Below are 19,092 nucleotides of genomic sequence, written 5' to 3'. Positions count from 1 at the left end.
AAGCAGATCGATCACACATGCAAAGGTCCATGACTTGATTTGGGTTAGATGAGGACCATCTGATGATGCCCGTCGTTTTCCTCGAGCGCATTGTGTGTGTGTGTGTGTATGTGTCATCGGTTGGTGCACCGTAGTGGACTGTGAAAATGACTCTTCCATGATCACTGTAACTGAGATAGATAATGTGTGTGTGCGTCTGTAGAGAGAAAGAGAGAGATAGAGCGTGTGTGCGTTAGTGGTCGTCATTTGCAATGTGAGACGGAGAGAGAAAGATGAAGAGGAGTGAGGGCAGGGGCGGCAGAGGTGGGGAGGGGGGGGGCGCGAGAGGAGGAGGGAGAAAGGGACGTCTGCATGGGCTTCCTAGCGTGCTTTCCCAGCTCACTTAGCTGTTGTTTTCGCAGTAACGAGGAGTAAGAAGAAGAAATGAACAGCAAGAGAGAGAGAGAGAGAGCGAGAGAGGCGTGATGCTTTCCCGTTTCCCGGATCCAGTAGACTAAGATAGGTGCAGTGCTGTAGTAATGCAGTTGCAGTACTGTAGATGGGGGTTTAGCCGCCCTCCACCTCCGGGTCCGCCTCCTTAGGGTGATATCCTCCTTGTCTCTTCTAAGCCCACTGCGCCTGTCGCCGGAGGCAGCGTGTTCCCGAAGAGAGAGAGAGAGAGAGAGAGAGAGAGAAGGGTGGGAGAATCAAGGAAACAAAAGCCTTACAACTTTCATGATTTGACCTCACACTTCCCCGCTCTCACTCAGCAACAAAAGAGCAGACAACAGCAGCGGACACAGATCCTCACTACCATCTCTCTCTCTCTCTCTTCTTCACTACCTTTGTCCTTTCCTAAACTCTCTCTTCTCTTTCCTCCTCTTTTTCAAACGTAGCTATTTGAAATCTTAACATTCTCCTCCACAAGCTTCGAGGCAAGCTGGGCTTCCATCGGTTCAAAACCCGGCAAGCACTCCTCCCTCTTTCTCCATTTACACTAAAGCCTGCATGCAGTCTGCTCCTTTCACCTTTAGCTCTTGTATTCCAGACTCCATGAAGATTCCATACGTAATCAACCATGTCCTCCCAATACGCAGTCGTGTATCCGATCGATGAGTTGGTGATGTGATGATGGGATGCACTTCCATTCGAGTTAGCATGAATGGCCATAGAGATCTGCTATAGCCGACTCTTTATTGTATCTGATCTGATGTGGTTGGTGGCAGCTGCACTCCAATCTATTGAATGCGCTTTAGCAGCATTGAGTAACTCGTTATACGAGAATTCGGCAATCTGTCCTGTCTCACCACACCAACCCTCCCATCCTCCTCCTCCTCCTCCTCCTCACTGCCAGCCCATACTCTAGACTGCCTTCCACCATTGCTGTACCTCTCTGATCTCGAGTCTTACGTGAGACCACAGGGCTGTGATGAACCCTGTCGGTTTGTGGACGCAAGGAGAAAGAGAGAGAGAGAGGGAGAGACAGAGAGAGGAAATCGAGGAGAAACAACTGAGGAGAGTTAATGCTCGCCCACTGTACCTTTTTTTTTTTGTTGTTGCTGCTGCTGCTGTTGTTTTGTTCGCTTGTTGGGAGTTACCCACCTGAGCTCAGCTGCATGCTTCGCATCCGGCCATTCATCTCTCTTTCTCGATCTATCCATCGCATTCCAACCCATCATTTCTCCGTCATTGCGACCCTCGTACAGAGTTCAAAGCAGCGGCATGCCCACAAGCATGTCGTACGCAGCTACTTGGAAGCGTTCTACGTGGCCAGCTACTGCATCGAAAGGTAGAGAGACTACCTCAGAGAAAATTAGGGTTTAGCTATCCGCTGTGGTTGCATTCATGACATCCTTCCAAAGTAGTCTCACATGCTACGAGTCACTCTTTACTCCTTCAGATATTATTATCTTGGGATGGATTTTTTACATCGTAAATCTTGTGTTAATGTTTGTGTTCCATTACTAATTGTCTGAATTATTCTTTTGGCATCAAAATTTTACTTTCCAAATCGAATTATTTCTTTGAATCTATTGGTTTAGATTTCATGCTGTGATGGTGCTCAGCTACAAGCCCGGGAAAAGGGTACATGAGAATTGTGGTTCTATGAGCTCCGACGTATACAACACGAGGGCGGAGGGTTGATTGCATGCAACTATTGACGTACCTGCACTCACATGCAATTATTATTGGTGTCGTTGTTGGGTTTCATGATAACACCATCGTAAGAGTTATTCGAAGAGCACCAATTAGATTCAAATTAGTTTTTAGATTATAAATTCAAAATTAAGAATAAAAAGTTATTAGTAATCTCGACCATTTGGTGAAAGGGAGAGAGAGGTATAGGAATGAGAAATGAGTCTTTTCAAATTTATATGAGATGATTTGCATTGGGTTTTTGGCTTGGATTTGTGCTAACTCAAGAGAAAGTGATTCTTTATATTTGGTTTTTCGAGAATTTGGTTATCTATATAGACATAGGTATTAGAGTTAGCTTCAAGATATTTACCAAAGGGTAATTTTGACAACCCAACAAAGACAATAAAGATAATAAAGTACTTTGACCTACATCCACGGACTAAAGAGGAGCAAATCACTATTATAAAAGAGACTATTACAAATGCCTTAGGAAGATGTTCCTAAGCCATAAAACACCCAAAAATACTAAACAAGAAAAAACCAAACTATAAGCCCAAACTATTTAACTGAGTGTGGACTTAAACCCAAAGCAAATACTTAGGTTTTTCTTGTGATGCCACTTGTGGTGCATCTGACTTCAAAGCCCAGACCCTTGTTTATAGTTCCAATAGGAGATAACAAGTCTGATTTTCTCGATGTGGGACTATGGGACTTGCCAAACTAATAAATCTCCACCTTGGCATGTCCCAACAAAACTTGCTCCACCTTCTTCATAAAAGCCCCAACGGGTAATCACCAATAATGAATACCAACCAAGTTCAAACACTGCTTGAACTTGTAAACCAGAAGAGGCTTCGTAAGCATATCAGCTGGATTGTTATTAGTATGAATTTTCTGAACAAGGACATTTCCCTCAGCAATGATATCCCATTTGCATCCAATAATTTTCTTACTTGAAGGCGGCTTCACAAGATCCCAAGTTCTATTCTGATTGAGAGATTCTATTTCTTCATTTATCGCAATCAACCACTTAGCGGAATTATCACAAGAAACTACATCTGAGTAGGTAGTAGGCTCACCAACTTCACTTGTTTCTTTTGCAACAGACAAAGCATATGCAACCAAATTTGCATATCTTTGTGGTGGTCGAATATTTCTCCGTGGTCTATCCTTGGCTATGGAATATTGCTCTTCCTTTGGATCATTTATGTCAGTAGACTCGGGACCATCTACTAGCATTCTTTGAGTGGAAGAGTTCGACTGAAAAGAATCAGACCTACCAATCTCAAGCTCCACCTGCTTCTGCGCACTATCATTTGTACAACTAGTGGAATCCTCTTTAGAAGATAACATAGATAATTCATCAAAAGTAACATATCTACTGATTATAAATTTTGGAGATTTGAGATCAAAATACCATAATCTGTATCCTTTCACCCCAAAAGCATACCCAAGGAAAATGCACTTTTTAGCTTGATGCTCTAATTTTCCTTCATTTACATGCATGTATGCTGGACACCTAAAAATTTTTAAATCAGAGTAATCAGCAGGAGTACCCGATCAAACTTCCTCCGGAGTTTTAAAGTTAAGTGCTGCAGAAGGAGTGCGGTTGACAACGTAACAGGCCATATTAATCGCCTCTGCCCAAAAGTCCTTTGTCAACCCTGCATTTGAGATCATACACGTCGCTCTCTCCAAGAGTGTTCTGTTCATATGTTCGGCCACACCATTTTGCTGAGACGTCATCCTAATAGTGCGATACCGAACGATTCCTTCATTTTTGCAAAATTCATTAAAGTCAACTTCATAAAATTCCATGCCTGTTCGAAGCTGCTTAATATGTTTACCTGTTTGTTTCTCAATCAAAGCATTCCATTATTTAAAAGTTAGAAAAACATCATTTTTAAGTTTCAAAAATTAAACCCAAACTTTTCTAGAATAATCATCAATGAAATTCAACATATACCTAGCACCACCCTTAGACTGAACATGAGCTGGACCCCAAAGGTCTGAATGAATATAGTCAAGAGTACCTTTCGTTTTGTGAACTGCCGGAGAATTGAAGCTGACTCTTTTCTTCTTTTTAAAAATGCAGTGTTCACAAAAATCCAGTAGCCCAGTACTCTGTCCACAAAGTAGACCCCTTTTGCTCAATATGCTCAAACATTTTTCACTCATATGAGCCAAATGCATATGCCATAATTTGGTGATGTCAGAATCAGACAATGATGATGACGAGACTGCAACCGAGCCTATGACAGTAGTTCCCTGCAGAATATATAAGCTACCAGACCTACAAGCTTTCATAACAACAAGAGCACTTCTAGAAACTTTCATAACTCCACCTTCAGCTGTGTATTTACACCCAAGGGCCTCTAGGGTGCCTAAAGAGATGAGATTCTTTTTTAAATCAGGAACATGTCTAACATTAGTGAGCGTCCTCATAATATCATCATGCATTTTAATTCGGATTGTGCCTCTACCAACAACATCACATGCGGCATTATTGCCCATCAAAACAATTCCACCATTACAAGATTCATATGTGGAAAACAAATCCCTATTGGGACACATGTGATAAGAACAACCCAAATCTAAAATCCATTCATTTTTAGACATCGTCCTGTCATCAGTAGCAAAGAAAATATTTTCAACATTCTCATTAGATGCTACACTAGCTTCAGCGGACTCAGTTGTTTTCTCAACAAGTTTTCCCTTTTGCTTTAATTTATTTTTCAATTTAAAGCAATCAGTCTTAATGTGCCCCATTTTATGACAATATCTGCATTCCAAATTTCTATGTTTGGATTTAGATCTACTATTGTCAAATTCTCTTTTATCCATCCAGACCTATCTGCTCCTTAGATTCCTTAGATTTCAGCGCAGATTTAATTTCTTGATACGAAACTGTTTCTTTTCCATAAATCAAAGTATCACGGAAATGCTTAAAAGATTGGGGAAGAGAACACAAGAGTAATAGGGCCTTATCCTCGTCATCAATTTTTGTATTTATATTTTCCAAATCCATAATCAACGAATTAAATTTATCAAGATGTAAGAGTATAGATGTACCTTCAGTCATCCGAAGCATATACAAACTCTGCTTCAAGTAGAGACGATTCTCCACTGTCCTCTTCATGTACAAGATTTCGAAAAGATAAAAGTGACAAGAACACCAGATTTACGTGGTTCGGTCAATTGACTTTGACCTACATCCACGGACGAAAGAGGAGTAAATAACTATTATAAAAGAGACTATTACAAATGCCTTAGTAAGATGTTCCTAGGCCATAAAACACCCGAAAATACTAAACAAGAAAAATCAAACTATAAGCCCAAACTATTTAATTGAGTGTGGACTTAAACCCAAAGCAAACACTTAGGTTTTTCTTGTGATGTCACTTGTGGTGCAGCTGACTTTAAAGTCTAGGCCCTTATTTATAGTTCCAATAGGAGATAACAGGTCTGATATTCCTGATATGGGATTATGGGACTTACCAAAACTAACGTAAGGAGTGTGATTTTATCTTAACTTTCTAATATATTATTTGGTTATTAATATCTAAATTTTTTTTTTTTTTTGTTTCGAGGTATTCTATCCCTCCCAAAAGATAGCATCAAAAGTCAAATATTTAACATGAATTATTTTAGCCGACTTTACTACGGAGAATATTGATGAAAGAAATTGTTTCACCTTTTGCTACATTTGGGTGAGGAAACTTGTTGTTTAGCAAGACGTAATTATAACATTAGCGGGACTAAGAGAATCCAAAAAAGATAGTGAGAGGATTAAGGGGAGCTTAAGATAGAAGTGTATAAGTATTGTTCTTATATTGATAGTATTATCGATAATATTACCATTGTTATTTGCTTTATTTGGTTAAAATTTTACCTAACAAGAAGCAAAATTTATATAAATTGAGGCTGACGTTGGAGGATAATAGGTGATAGAGCATATTATGGATTTCGCCACGTGGACAAGGCCTCCAACCACGTTAGCGTAACGCGGAACCTCGGGAGGAAGACGTGATGCCACGTCAGATGCACAATAAGGAATTCGGGACGACAACCGCTTGTCTTTCGCACCTTTTGGAGTCGCATGAGCTAGCGTCGTCCCAAGTAAAGATCATTTCGGGAAGCTCGGGATGGCATCGGATGATGTCGTTCCACACATACCGGATGGCGATCGTCCGAAGGTATTAACTCGTCACCTAGGGAGTCGGTCGCCACATGAAGATCGCGTACGATCGACCCTCAAGCACTAGAATAAAAGTCACCAGCCAACATTTAGTAAGAGCGATGGAGGATTTTCCATAAAAAGTTTCACTGACTTTATCTTTGGAGGGGCCTAAGTCGGAATACCCCTCTCATCCCGACCTAGGCCGGTGTGCAGGAATCCAAAGGTGATGGCGGGCATGCTCACTGAAGAGGTGCATCTTGACTGACTCCGAGCTCAACCTGACCCGATGAATATATCATCCTTGGGACGATCCTGGACATCGATAATCGAACTAAACCATACAGGCTCCTCAGCCACGACATAGAGGTTCACTAATAATAGGTTCTACATAAAGTATTTGAACATATGCAAAGAAATATTCGACTAACTAAAATTAATATTAAAATTGATTAAGAATACAAAGCGTTATTATTTCTTACAACCACTTGATAATTTTGTAGAGATATACGTCGTGGAAGGATACAGTAACACTTAAAATAAATTAAATAAGTTTCAATGTCTCATGCTACTTAAAAAAATGATAAATCTGGAAATATATATAAAGAGCATTAGATAATCAAAGTGGAGATTCACGAGAATAATTTTTTGGTATGAACGAAGTCTGTCTTTAATTGTTATTCAATACTACAGATACAAAGAGTAGAACAAATTATTTTCATGAGAATTAGCTATGCCTCAAAGTTCAGTAGAAACATTATTAGACATATTAAATGTGTAAATTTTTAGTGAAAATAGTAAAAGAAAATTCTACACATTGAGAAATATGTTATATTAAATGTTCTATCACAATCTTTGGGCGAACATTAGCGAGTAATCGGGCAGATATGCCCGGATCCGCATCCGCATTTGGATTCTGCATTTGGACTTGGGCACGGATCCGAACACCCGATGGATTCAAATCTTTACCCGCGAGAAGTTGGCCTGTTGGGAGCCCATACGATCGAAGCGGCGCGGACGGGTACACGGACGCGTGTTCGCACACAAGTTACGATACCTCTCTCCTGCGCCTCCGCCTCCGCCTCCGCCGATGGTCTCGGTGGCTAATCTCCTCGTCTACGTCGACGCCACGGCATTGGCTTTCGCATCACTTCTGTCCGCCAACCCTCTCAGACCGCTCTCTTCCTCTCGCCCTCTGCTCGTTTCCTCCTGGACACGCCGCCTCCTTACTTCCGGTGAGTTCTTCATCGTTTTCCTTCTTTACCGCATTCTGTCGAGCACTTGGTGTGTGTGTCCTGAGCTGCCTGTCGTCTGCAAGTGCGTGAAGCACACTTAAAGGTCTTTGAATTAGTACCCATCACTCTGCTGTGAGGTAATTTGCACTGGTGAAAGATGAACTCGACTTGCTTTGTTGACCACCTCAGTCGGATGATGTTTGGCGCTCTCCCTCCATGGACCACTATAAATATGCAATCAATTGCGCATATCATTGGAAGGGATCAAATTAGGGCTTTGCTTCCGAAATCCTATATTGACTGCGATATCACATTTCTAAGTATCTACCAGAATCAATTAGTGCTCTTTTGCTCGGTTAAACGAATCATATCGGTTTTCATTTCTTATCAATAACTTAATTTTTCACACAGAAACTAGAAATAAAAGAAGCATTTAGAAACCAAATGATGATTATTCTTCCTCTCTTCTGAGAGTTGAGGAATAGGATAGAATTCAAAGCTTTCATTAGGAAATTCAAAAGAACTTAAGCATGTTCTTATATTAAAGTTTGTGGAATCTAGGAAAACAAGTTGATTAACTCACTGATGTGTGTGTGATCTGAGGACATGTATTTCTTAATTGTATCATTTTTTGTTGTTCTATTATAATATACAATCATTCCTGCACACCTTTGTGCAATTTGAGCAAAAAAGAAAAAGAAAAGAGAAAAGTGAACATTTTGGTCTTCCAGAAGCACAAAAACACCTCTAATCAATTCAATTTCCTAAAGAATCGAAATACAATTTTTTTTGGAATAAGTGTGACAAGCATATTTGCAGCATAATGTACAGATTCTTAGGCGGCAATGCCCTGAATCTTCACAAACTTGCCATGTATTCTTAGTTGTTTATAAGTATTTATCATGTCAATGCAGATCAATATATATGAAAATGAATTGTGAAAGTAGAGAACTGACAATGCTTTTTATTAACACTCCAATTAAATGAAAAGACAGATATCTACAATTTTGTAGGTGTTGATACAGTAGCAGCAGATATTGCTGCCAAACAATGGGCCAAATGGCAAAGTACAGAGGACTCAGGCTATGATGCCTTGTTCAGCAGAGACCGAGCCAGTTATCCAAACCCTCGGCTTCATAAGTAATGTGATATCGTCTTGACAGTAGAGGTTTCTTTGTTGCACATACTTGGAGGTATAAAACATATTACAAACATCGGAAGCAATGCTGCCTAAGTTTAGTTTTAGTTTATTATGTACATAAATCTGTGATCTTCACTTTTTTGATCTTATTTTGCATCTAGAATTAGTATCCTATTTGTGTGTATAGATAAAATCCAGTTCATTTATTTCTTCATTTCCACAGTTCGACTTGGCCACTGGAGTTGGAAGTTGAAGCATACTCAGAAGCTGCATCAAGCTTTTCAGAAGTTTGAACATCACTTGCTGAATTGGAGCAGTTGGGTTCTCTGCAGATATCATTGTGGCTAAGCTGAGACGCGACAAACTTGTCAAGCACCCTCCAGTCTGTCACCTGCTCTACCACTTGATTGATGTTTCCTGTATTATCATAAGTGGAGACGATCTGAAACTGCTTACTGGACTGTATTAGATCTTCCTCTGCGATGATCGATGACTGGAAAGCAGTTGCATGGCTGACATACATAGGAAGCTTGGGGCTCTCTAGTTGGGGGAGCTGGAGGAAAGAATCATGTGGCAAGTGGTAGTGCACCTCCAGCTCTGGTTTGCAAGGCAGAAGGTGGTGGTGCTGGTGGTACGCCATCTCTGGCTGGGGGCTGATCTGCTTTGCTGAATCGAGCTCCGTTATGAATGATGCATGATCATCATACCAGCAGGGAGTATCATGGTCACTGACTCTTCTGACAGCCGCTAATCTTTTCTTGAAGACCCTACAGACGACCCATCCCTCTTCCTGAAACATAGAAGCAAATCTTTTATCCGAAACACAAAAGTACTTTTATAGGACTTGAAGAATGGGAATGAAGAGTGTCAATGGAAAATGAGCTATGGTTTTATCAGAAGAAATATTCAGATTCCTGGTGGATCAAATCCACATAACTTTTTCATGAACTTGGTTCAAATTCAGATTTTGACAAATGCTTTGGGACTTCAGCACGAGCAAAATTGCAGGGTCTTTCGTAGCGGCTGAGTTCATGTAAAAGGTATGCATCTAATCCATCCAAGAATTTCTCATTTCGATGTGGATAGTTTCTTTAGTCGTTTGTTGCAATTAGTTATGATTTATAACATCTTTGAAAATGGAGAAGAAACGAGAAATTTTCTCTAAGTTTTTGGAGCAAATGCATGCATAACCTGTTAATTTAAATACTTGCCTGGGGAGGTGCATTCTCATTGGTTTCTAGGCGGTATTCATGCATGATCCAATCAGACTTCTGTCCGTTTGGTGCTCGACCCTTGTAGAACACCAAGGTCTTCCTCATTCCAATCAAGTTATTCTTGGAGTAGATTGGTTTGTCCCTTCCAGTAGCCTTCCAAAATCCAGCTGTTGTCGCCCTATTGGTCCGTGTGCCAGTTGGATATTTCTTATCTTTGTGGCTGAAGAAGTACCAATCGTTTTGTTCTTCTGTTCCTATCTTGCATTTTTCTGTTGCAAGGAGGCATAGCCAACTATAAATTTGGTAGAGCAACAAAAATGTGTGTTACCAATTAAATAGTCGAGCAAAATGATACCTTGAAGGTCCCATGGTTCTATTTTGTACAAATCGACATCTTTTATGATATCTAGATCGATCCTTCTTGATGCTACCTTCTTCCTGAGATAGTAGTCGACAAGTTCTTCGTCGGTAGGGTGAAAACGAAAGCCTGGCGGCACATGAGGGAATGCATCCATGTTCTCTAGGCTTTGTAGTCTTTGCCTGTGGATCACATATGCAAAACCAATGCTGCTGTCATTTGATGCATGAATGGACAAGTGTTACTCATCATTTGCAATATCAAAAATCATGATCTTGATACTGTATCTGATTAATATTGTCAAGGCATGTCTTAGTTGTATATATGATTGCTAGGAGAATTAGACTGGCACAATACATATAGCAAGACTTGTTTCTTTCTCTTATTTGGAAGAGTATTAAGGCCAAGAAATTCTTGTTGCTAGGAATTGTGCATAAAAGACAAATATAAAACTCATGTTGTAGAGAAATGAGTAGAAGAGCATGAGTTTGGGAAAAATATAAGAAAGCTGCCTACAGATAGGTATCCAGTTTTGCAAAGGAGTATAAACATAGAAAGTATATGAAATAAGAAAATGCATGCACTAAAAGAGTTCTTATCTTGACTTATATTTTTAATGTCCTTTTAGTACACTAAAGAATAAAAAAAAGGTGATTTTGATCAAAAGTTTTGCATATCAATGACTTAATGACATGCTATCTTGGTATCTCTTTTCATCAATAATTACCTATATATATTAACTTTGCAGTAAGTAAAAACAATGAAAAGGTGTGTTCAGGAACTGCCATATGCTAGAAAAAGTTCCTAAAAGAATCCATATGTACTTGTGCATCGAATTGTTTGGCTGCATCATCACCATAAACAAAGGCAGAAATCTCTAGAACTAGTATCTAAACTGCAGTGAATTTGTAGGGAGATGCATGAAACAACAACAACAATCTTACATAAAATCATCTGTGCTGCAAAATTCAAGCTTACATACATATAACAGAAGCATAACTGTGTGTGCAGGGAAGACGAGGAGGAACAGTTCTTACGGGTGACAGATCACAGCACTGTGGCTAAAAGCTTCCAAGTACGTGGAATGTCTTCTTTGGTTTGTACACGCCGGATCGGAGAGTCCGTTGCGACAGAGAGAAGATGGAGACCGATTGCTCCTACTCCACCAGTTTTACTTCTCTCGGCAGAAACCTCGGGAATCCAATCGTTAGTGCCTCCTCCTCCTCCCTTTGGGGGCACCGCGAAGGATCAGATCCCGAGACTGAAGTCGCTCAACAAAGGAGAGAGAGAGAGAGAGAGAGAGAGAGAGAGAGAGAGAGAGAGGATGTGGAATATAGCAAAGGAAGAGGAAATGGCGTTCGTTAACCGACGGTGTGCGGTGCTGCAAAGGACGGGAAGTGTATTATAGCCAGGCCCGGTTTCTCTTTCAGCAGAGCGTGCCGCAAACAAGGTACGCGTATGGATGGATGGATTGCGGGGAAAGGCTTCGAGGGCAGAGGAATGGCGCCGCAATGGCCGGAATCCTTTGGTCTTCTTGGCCGCAACCGCCACCACCTCCCCTCCCCTCCCCTCCCCTCCACCCGCAACCGATAGCGACCACAACACCGAAGGCCACAAAGCTTCCCTTCCTTCTTCCACAGAGATCACAAAGAGAGAGAGAGAGAGAGAGAGAGAGAGAGAGAGAGAGAGAGATCTCTGCAGACAAAAGCAAATGGACTGAGATAAATAGTAACTGCAGCATGAGCCCATGCATGGCACTGAAACATGGCTGAGGGCGAGGACAATTGCGGGAAATCCAAAGCAGCATGTGGCGTTGGGGACCGCCCTGCTTTTGCTCTCAGCGGTTGGTCGTCCTTCTTCTTCCTCTGCCTCTTTCCTTGCTGCCTTTTGCTGTCGTCACTTGGATCACGGCTACCGGTGGGCCTCTTTCGGACCGACCTAAGCATTCCGATGGAGACGCACCTCCAACCACAAATCCCTACCGGCAGAAGAACATTAAACAAACGAGCAAAACGTTGACGTTGTCCTCAGCCAAATCAACAACTTTACTCATTCGAGCCCAGGTTAGTGTTCTGCTCAAGCTCCTTTTCTCGTCTGTAATAACAATCTGTGAGAGAGAGAGGAGTTAAGCACGCATGCGCGGGTTCAGCGCGTGGCGGCGTGGTTCTCGTCGGTCCCACCCCGTCAACCCAGGTCGCTGGTTGACACGTACGTCGGCTTCTCCTCCCTCTTTTGCCCTTAGGTCTGCGCGGTGGGAAGAGAGGGGGGAGAGAGGGTGTGTGACGCTGAAGGGTGGAGATGTATTATAATATTCGTGGTGTGGATTATGGTTTGGGAGACGTATATGGTCGGTAGGCGTATCTTTGGGACAAAGGTGAAGCAAAAGTATCCCACGCCATGCCACGGTCACCATGGAGGAGTGGCCGGGATCATGTATCCATCCACCACCACCACCACCGCCACCCGGCTCGGTTGGCTAGCCAACCAAGATGGCAAGGCTTCTTCTCCTCCCCCCCCCCTCTCTCTGCGTTGTGGTGTGCCACATGAAACAGCTGTGTGGAGGGAATTGCCATGCTCCCAAGCTTTCCCTTTTCAGTCATGCAACTGCTCCTCTGCCACCTGCACTCGAACGCCGCTGGCTCAACGACGCAACCTGCACTGCGTCTCTTCTTTTTGCTTGTTGTTGCTGTCATTGGTGCTGTGTTTTCACAGTAACACAAACATAAAAACACTGCTAATTTGGCGGGGACGAAATAAGAGCAGAGAGAGAGAATGGCGATTTGCCACGAGAACAAAATCCAGGGTCCCCGTGCGCGTTCTGCGGCGCGTCAGGTGGGCCCCCACACGCAAGGATCGCCCACGTAATCCCATCATTGGCCGGTCCCACGTCACGTGTGTCAGTGAAGATGCTGACGTGTCAGCCGCTGAGCCAGTGGGGAGGAGGTCGCGGCCTCCCGAATGCACGTCGGGCCCCATCGACCACCTTCTCTCTGCCATGATGGCTTCACCCGTAGATATTTGCGCACCTCCGGTGGGACCCCCCGTGTAGCTTTCTTCTTGGATATACTTCGAGAACCGTATCTCCCATTGGATCCGTTGGACCCCACTTCCGCTACCCTTAGATCTTAAAGCTTCTTGTCTTGTCCGTATGAATGTGTATGTATGTATCTACAATAATGAATTCATTTCAAAGATAATGTTGTTTTGGCCTTTTTCTCTCAAGATATAATTTTAAAACCGACATCATTTCCTACTCTTTCCATAAACAATGATTAAGATTGCCATCAAAATATTGTTTGGTCATTTTTCTTTATTCATAATAATCAAATCTCATCTTTATCATTTACTTTTGTTAATGTTAGACAACTATTTCACAAATTATAAGAACTAAACTATCATGCGTTGACTTTTATCATAAAATTTTTGGAAGAGGACCTTAAAATGCCTCACCAAAATCCATATATCAACTTAGAAACAGCTAAAATCTACAAAGTTACATTTCCTCAAACTCCTTCAAGATGTGTTACCAAACGTATCAAAGGAAGGATGTCAAAAGTCTTGTCATCCGGCCAGTCATGAGAGTTCCATCCTAAGATCCTCCACCTAATATTTTCTTGTTCCCAATTATTACTGTCTTAAAGCAAGTGCCATAAAAATGCACATCTGGTCATTATTGGCTTTGTTTTTATTATTTCCATCGCAGAAAATTCAAAGTTAGGCAACGTAAATAGAATAGTATTTAAGCTTTGACTTACGATTAAGAGTCGTAGCTATAATTTATGCTTCATAGGCCTAATAATGAAACCATGTCCTCTTATGTCCACTACTCGGATCTCTGTGAAAAGAGGTGTGCTGAAATAAATGAAATCTCACCGAAAGATAGGAGGAGTGATGAGAAGGACATCATGGCGTTTGGTTTATAATGCCCCCCTTGGAGTCAAATATCCATTATTTCATTGTAATGGAGTATAGTTAAAGCAACTACAAAAGAAGAATGAATAAACTATTATAAAGTATTTAGAGTAAATTTCTGAAAAAAAATAGATTTTTTTTTTAGAAGAGACCTTTTTTTCAGATTTTTTTTATCTTTTATAGATTAGTCTATAAGGCGAACCGATATCATTATAATATTTTAATACTGTATTACAGTATATTTTCACAAAATATATACAAAAATATTGCGTTGTCATTTTTTATTTTACTAGGTTACAATGCTTTATGATATTTTTGAAAACACATACCAAAGTGTAAAAATATTACAATTGTACAAATTTATTCCATAGATCTGTCCATATAGAAAGAAAACAAATGGAGGAAAGAGATTTGGAAAAGCTCAAAATCACTCATATATTTGTAGTGGCACATATGCAAAGAGATTTTTATTATTTGGCATTATATTGTAGGAACAATTCGTAGGTTATTCTGATGAAGAAAAAGATCAATGTACCATAGGATAGACCAATAGCTAGGATATTTTCATCTTGTAGTTTTTTATTATATCATACCCATAAAAAAAAAGAGTAATAAAATTATCAACCAACCCTTAATTGGAGGAACTTATAAATTACTTTTTAGGGGTATTATATGTTAAGAATATAAATTAGATTATGTCTTGTCTATAAGTTCCTGAGATGCAATGACATTGATAAAAATAAAAAAATATGATATTAGAATGAAAAATGTTAACATGTCCAATTCCAACATGATAGGTTAAAATAAGTTGGTTCCTTGGATTCATAATTTTCCAAGTCAACATTTTTAAAATTAATGTTACAGGATGACTGTTTGCAAGAAATCATGAACATAATTTTCTTATTTGCAAGGTTAAAACTATATATTGATCCTTTATATTTTGATTTACACTTATTTTCATGTTAGGAAAAATATATGGAAAGAGGAGGTTGGTCAATATTAAAAGTATAAACTAATTAAAATTAATCATAATGTAATATCTCAATTAGTTTTACATTGAAAATGAGTAAGATTAAGATTGATTTATGGTTTGAGTGTATTATTATCAATTTCAGATTAAATATTTTGACTAATGATTTAGATCAAACAAAGTATATGAGTTAGTTAGTTTATCAAGTTTAGGTCTTAATATTTGATATTAAAATCGTTCTAGTATTTACGCATAATAAGAGAGCTCAAATAAGAAAGAGAATAAAGTCAAATAACTTATCACAATGTGAAGCCACTACTACTACTACTAGTCTACGTCTCACATACATTAATAAAGATGTCAAACCTTTGAGTAGAAAAAATTACAATACTCTAAATAGTCCCATATAAAAAATGAATAAAACTAAGAATGATTTATAATGGTATGATAAGTGTATAAATGTTAGTTTTAATTTAAATTTTTTGATTAGTGATTTAGATCAAATGAAGCACCTGTTTTAATTAACCTATGAGATATATATATATATATATATATATATATATATATATATATATATATATATATATATATATATATATATATATATATATATATATATATATATATATATATATATATATATATATATATGTGGGTATCTTTGACTCACTTATTTTATATTGAGTCATCAAAATCTCACTCTATAAAATTTGCACCTAAAATATCGATCTTGTGATATAACGTTCTACTTGATTAACTACACTATGTAAATAATACTAATTATTATCTAAGCATGTATATACACATTAAACTCAAATCTATGGAAGTACATAACATCAACAATTGGTTGATTGCCCACAAAAGAGTAACGACCTCCGGCCATCCCGGTGCACAACTCTTCTCATCTCATCATCGATCCCTTAGCCACAGCCACAGGCAGTGCACTTATCCTTTCTCCTTTGTCAGCTACCGATGGTTGCATACATTTAAATGGGGAATGAGTCGTCGACGCATACATAATAATCAACATTACTGACAGTCGACATGGTTTTAAAGTCCAACGAGCAACTTCTTTGATTCTTCTTCTTCTTCTTCTTCTTCGCTTCCCTTTCACCGAGTGAACATGCACACAAGAAAAGTATGCTTCTTCCCACTCCAATTCCCTATTCAAATCAACGTGCAATGGAGATCGGAGACAATTGGTAGAACAAATGTGAAGTCTTTGTCATGGGATTCTCACCACCACTTGCGTTTGCGTTTACACCACACTCTTCTCCGCCACGCGACGCTTGTGTAGCTCATCAGGCCGTGTGTTCTACGGTGCAGCCAACTCACGGTTCACATCTCCATACTCTCACGTCTCCTCTTGCCGCCTTCTTCTTCTGTTTCTTCCATTCTCAATTTCCAATTGATATGTATATATATACATATATAATATCGTTGACCAGCCCTCTTTATATTCATTCCGCCATCTCTCTTTCTCCCTTCACTGTTCCTCTCTCTGACCTCTTCATCGGACTCTCTCTTCTTGGATCTCTCGTGCAGTGCATAAAGAGAAGGAATGGGTGTGTTTTGATGCACCTTCTCCATATTATGAAGAGACACAAAGGAGGGTTCAGGTTGGGCCGCCGTCTCTCGAGGATATGGCGATGCGTCTCGCGGCTCGGCCGTCGTCGCGACCACACCCGGCCCTTGATGGAGAGCTCCACGGCTACCACGAGGCTCGCCCACTGGGGCCGGAGCATCTGCCGCCGCCTACGACGCAGACCCCACCTCGGCGACCGGGCTCCGCTCCTGGAGGAGCAGAGGCGGCCGCCCAAGGGGCACATCGCGGTGTACGTGGGCGGGGGGCGGAGGTACGTGGTTCCGGTGATCTACTTCAACCACCCCTTGTTCGGGGAGCTGCTGCAGGAGGCGGAGGAGGAGTTCGGGTTCCACCACCCCGGCGGCATCACCATCCCCTGCCCCGCCGCAGAGTTCGAGCGCGTCCGAACCCGGGTCGCCGCCGCCGGCGCCCACCTTTGCCGAAAGAGCAGAAGCAGATTCGTACTGTCCTAAGCCATTCCCAAAACTTGGCCATTCTTTGACCTCCGCCTGCTCCTCCTCTGTTGCTGATGGCACGCTTGTACATGTCCATCACAATCACACAGCAGCGATTACACTGCAAATCTTCTTCGAAAGATGTCTAAGCTTTTCTCCTTTTGGACTGAGAGATGTGAAATGTAATCGGATATGTAGCACTACATATGTTTTATATTTTGTTGGTAAAATAATCTATAAATTAAATATTCAACAAAATATAACAAAAAAAAAGCTTGACTTAAGAATAATAGTGTCTTAAGTCTATTTATTTGACATGAGACAGATAACATATATGAGACACACTGCTTGTTCCACCACAACACATATGAGACACAATCATACAACTTTATTTCTGCTGCCTGCAACATGGATTCCATGTTGACCAAGAAGCAATCTCCCACACAGACATGGCATGCGTACGAATCCTGTCTTGGTTCTTCCGGAAACACTGGAAATGATGAACATGGATGGACGGGGTGATCCATCAGTACAGTGGACAGGTGAGTCGTGGCGTAGGGACGGCCACCAGCCGCACCGCCCTCGGCGCTGTGAGCCCGAACATGTCCCCCATGTCGAGCTCGCCGGGCTTCATTCCGTCGGGCAGCTCCCAGCTGAAGCAGTGCGTCAGCTGAGCCACCGCGAGCTCCAGCGCGTGCAGCCCCAGCTGCATGCCCGGGCACGACCGCCGCCCCGACCCGAAGGGCAGGAACTCGAAGCCGCCGCCCGTGAAGTCGAGCGCGGCCGCCTCGCCGCCGGGGGCGAACCTCGACGGCCGGAACACTTCCGCGTCCTCCCATGCTGATTTGTCGCGGCCGATGGCCCACACGTTGATCATGACGCGGGAGCGAGCGGGGACAGCGTAGCCGGTGAGTTGGCAGTCCTCGGCGGTCTCGTGGAGGAGGATGGGGATGGGGGGGTGGAGGCGGAACGTCTCCTTCACGACGCACTTGAGGTGGGGGAGCTTGTCGAGGTCGCTCTCGCGCACCTTCCGGTGCAGCCCGACGACGCTGGCCAGCTCCTCTTGCACTCGCCTCATGTCCTCTGGGTTCTTCATGAGCTCCGCCATGGCCCACTCGATGGCGGACGCCACCGTCTCCGTGCCGCCAAACATCACATCCTGTGCACTTCAGCAATCAGTCTATCGATTCCAAGTCGAACAGCCGCATGTGTTCTTGGTTGAGAAGCGAGTGATTGAAGCAAAGGATGAACCGGTCACAAGTTTGATACGGATAAGTTCATGAAATGTTCCTCCCATAAATTAGATGTAGTGTTGTTCATATTTATGCATGGACACATACCATGATTATGGCCTTGATGTTGTTCCTGGTCAACCTGAGCGTTCTCTGGAGCTCATCTGCCTCGTTTTCCTTCGTGCGGTCGGGGGACTCCTCGAAGAAGGCGAGCATCTCGTCGACCATGTCGGAATCCTCTGCGTCAGCTTCCTTGGGGTTGGCCATGTGCTCCTCGATGATCTTGTCGATGAAGCCGTCGAGTGCTTCTCGTGCCACCTTGAACCTCTTGTTGATGCCTTGCAGATCCATCCAGCTCACCCACGGGATGAAGTCGCCGATGTTGAACGCCCCAAACAGCAAGGAGAACTCCTGAAGTATGGCGATGAACTCCTCCTGGTTCTCGTGGCTCTGCGTCCCGAACGCCGCCCGGAAGGTGATGTTCTTGGTGAGGTTGAACATGAGTTCGCCGAGGTTGACGGCGGCGCCGGCGCCGTCCGTGACGGCGCGGACGGCCGCGTCGACTTCCTCGCGCACGGAGGCCCACGACACCGCGCGCTTCTTGCTGAAGAGCTTCATCACGCACAGCTTCCGCATCTGGCGCCAGAAGGGGCCATAGTGGGCGAAGGCCATGTCGGCGCGGTCGTAGGTGAGGT

At 42.1% G+C, this 19,092-nt stretch overlaps 3 protein-coding genes and 1 long non-coding RNA gene across 5 annotated transcripts in view; 2 read left to right on the top strand and 2 right to left on the bottom strand.

Annotated features, from left to right (window-relative positions):
* The first annotated feature begins 7,194 nt into the window (after positions 1-7,194).
* Positions 7,195-12,582, top strand: LOC135627181 (uncharacterized). 2 transcript variants are annotated; one of them, XR_010492544.1, is made up of 4 exons: positions 7,195-7,530; positions 8,544-8,723; positions 8,895-9,711; positions 11,255-12,582. It is a non-coding gene; the product is annotated as an uncharacterized LOC135627181 (long non-coding RNA). The 2 variants fall into 2 exon arrangements; XR_010492545.1 differs by having other exon boundaries at positions 8,526-8,723.
* On the bottom strand, positions 8,479-11,414 carry LOC135627180 (NAC domain-containing protein 7-like). The gene is made up of 4 exons (XM_065133180.1): positions 11,281-11,414; positions 10,241-10,425; positions 9,879-10,154; positions 8,479-9,457 (listed from the first exon to the last, which is right to left on the bottom strand). The coding sequence occupies exons 2-4, from the start codon at positions 10,398-10,400 to the stop codon at positions 8,883-8,885; spliced, it is 1,011 nt and encodes a 336-aa protein (XP_064989252.1). The 5' UTR covers positions 10,401-10,425; positions 11,281-11,414; the 3' UTR covers positions 8,479-8,882.
* A 4,238-nt stretch (positions 12,583-16,820) lies between the features above and the next one.
* On the top strand, positions 16,821-17,183 carry LOC135627578 (auxin-responsive protein SAUR23-like). Its single transcript, XM_065133701.1, has one exon. The coding sequence runs from the start codon at positions 16,821-16,823 to the stop codon at positions 17,181-17,183; it is 363 nt and encodes a 120-aa protein (XP_064989773.1).
* A 437-nt stretch (positions 17,184-17,620) lies between these two features.
* LOC135627179 (cytochrome P450 84A1-like) overlaps positions 17,621-19,092 on the bottom strand; it is a 1,885-nt gene continuing 413 nt past the window's right edge. The window contains exons 1-2 of the mRNA XM_065133179.1: positions 18,506-19,092; positions 17,621-18,324 (exon numbers count right to left, since the gene is read on the bottom strand). The exon at positions 18,506-19,092 is cut by the window's right edge and continues 413 nt beyond it. Of these exons, the coding sequence (XP_064989251.1) occupies positions 17,692-18,324; positions 18,506-19,092 (1,220 nt within the window). The 3' untranslated portion in view covers positions 17,621-17,691. The remainder of the gene's footprint in view (positions 18,325-18,505) is intronic.

The sequence above is a fragment of the Musa acuminata genome, chromosome BXJ2-11 (genome assembly GCF_036884655.1).
Source record: "Musa acuminata AAA Group cultivar baxijiao chromosome BXJ2-11, Cavendish_Baxijiao_AAA, whole genome shotgun sequence".
In the NCBI taxonomy this organism is placed as follows: Eukaryota; Viridiplantae; Streptophyta; class Magnoliopsida; order Zingiberales; family Musaceae; genus Musa; species Musa acuminata.
Note: the sequence above shows the minus strand (reverse complement) of the source record. Positions and strands in the feature narration are given on the sequence as shown.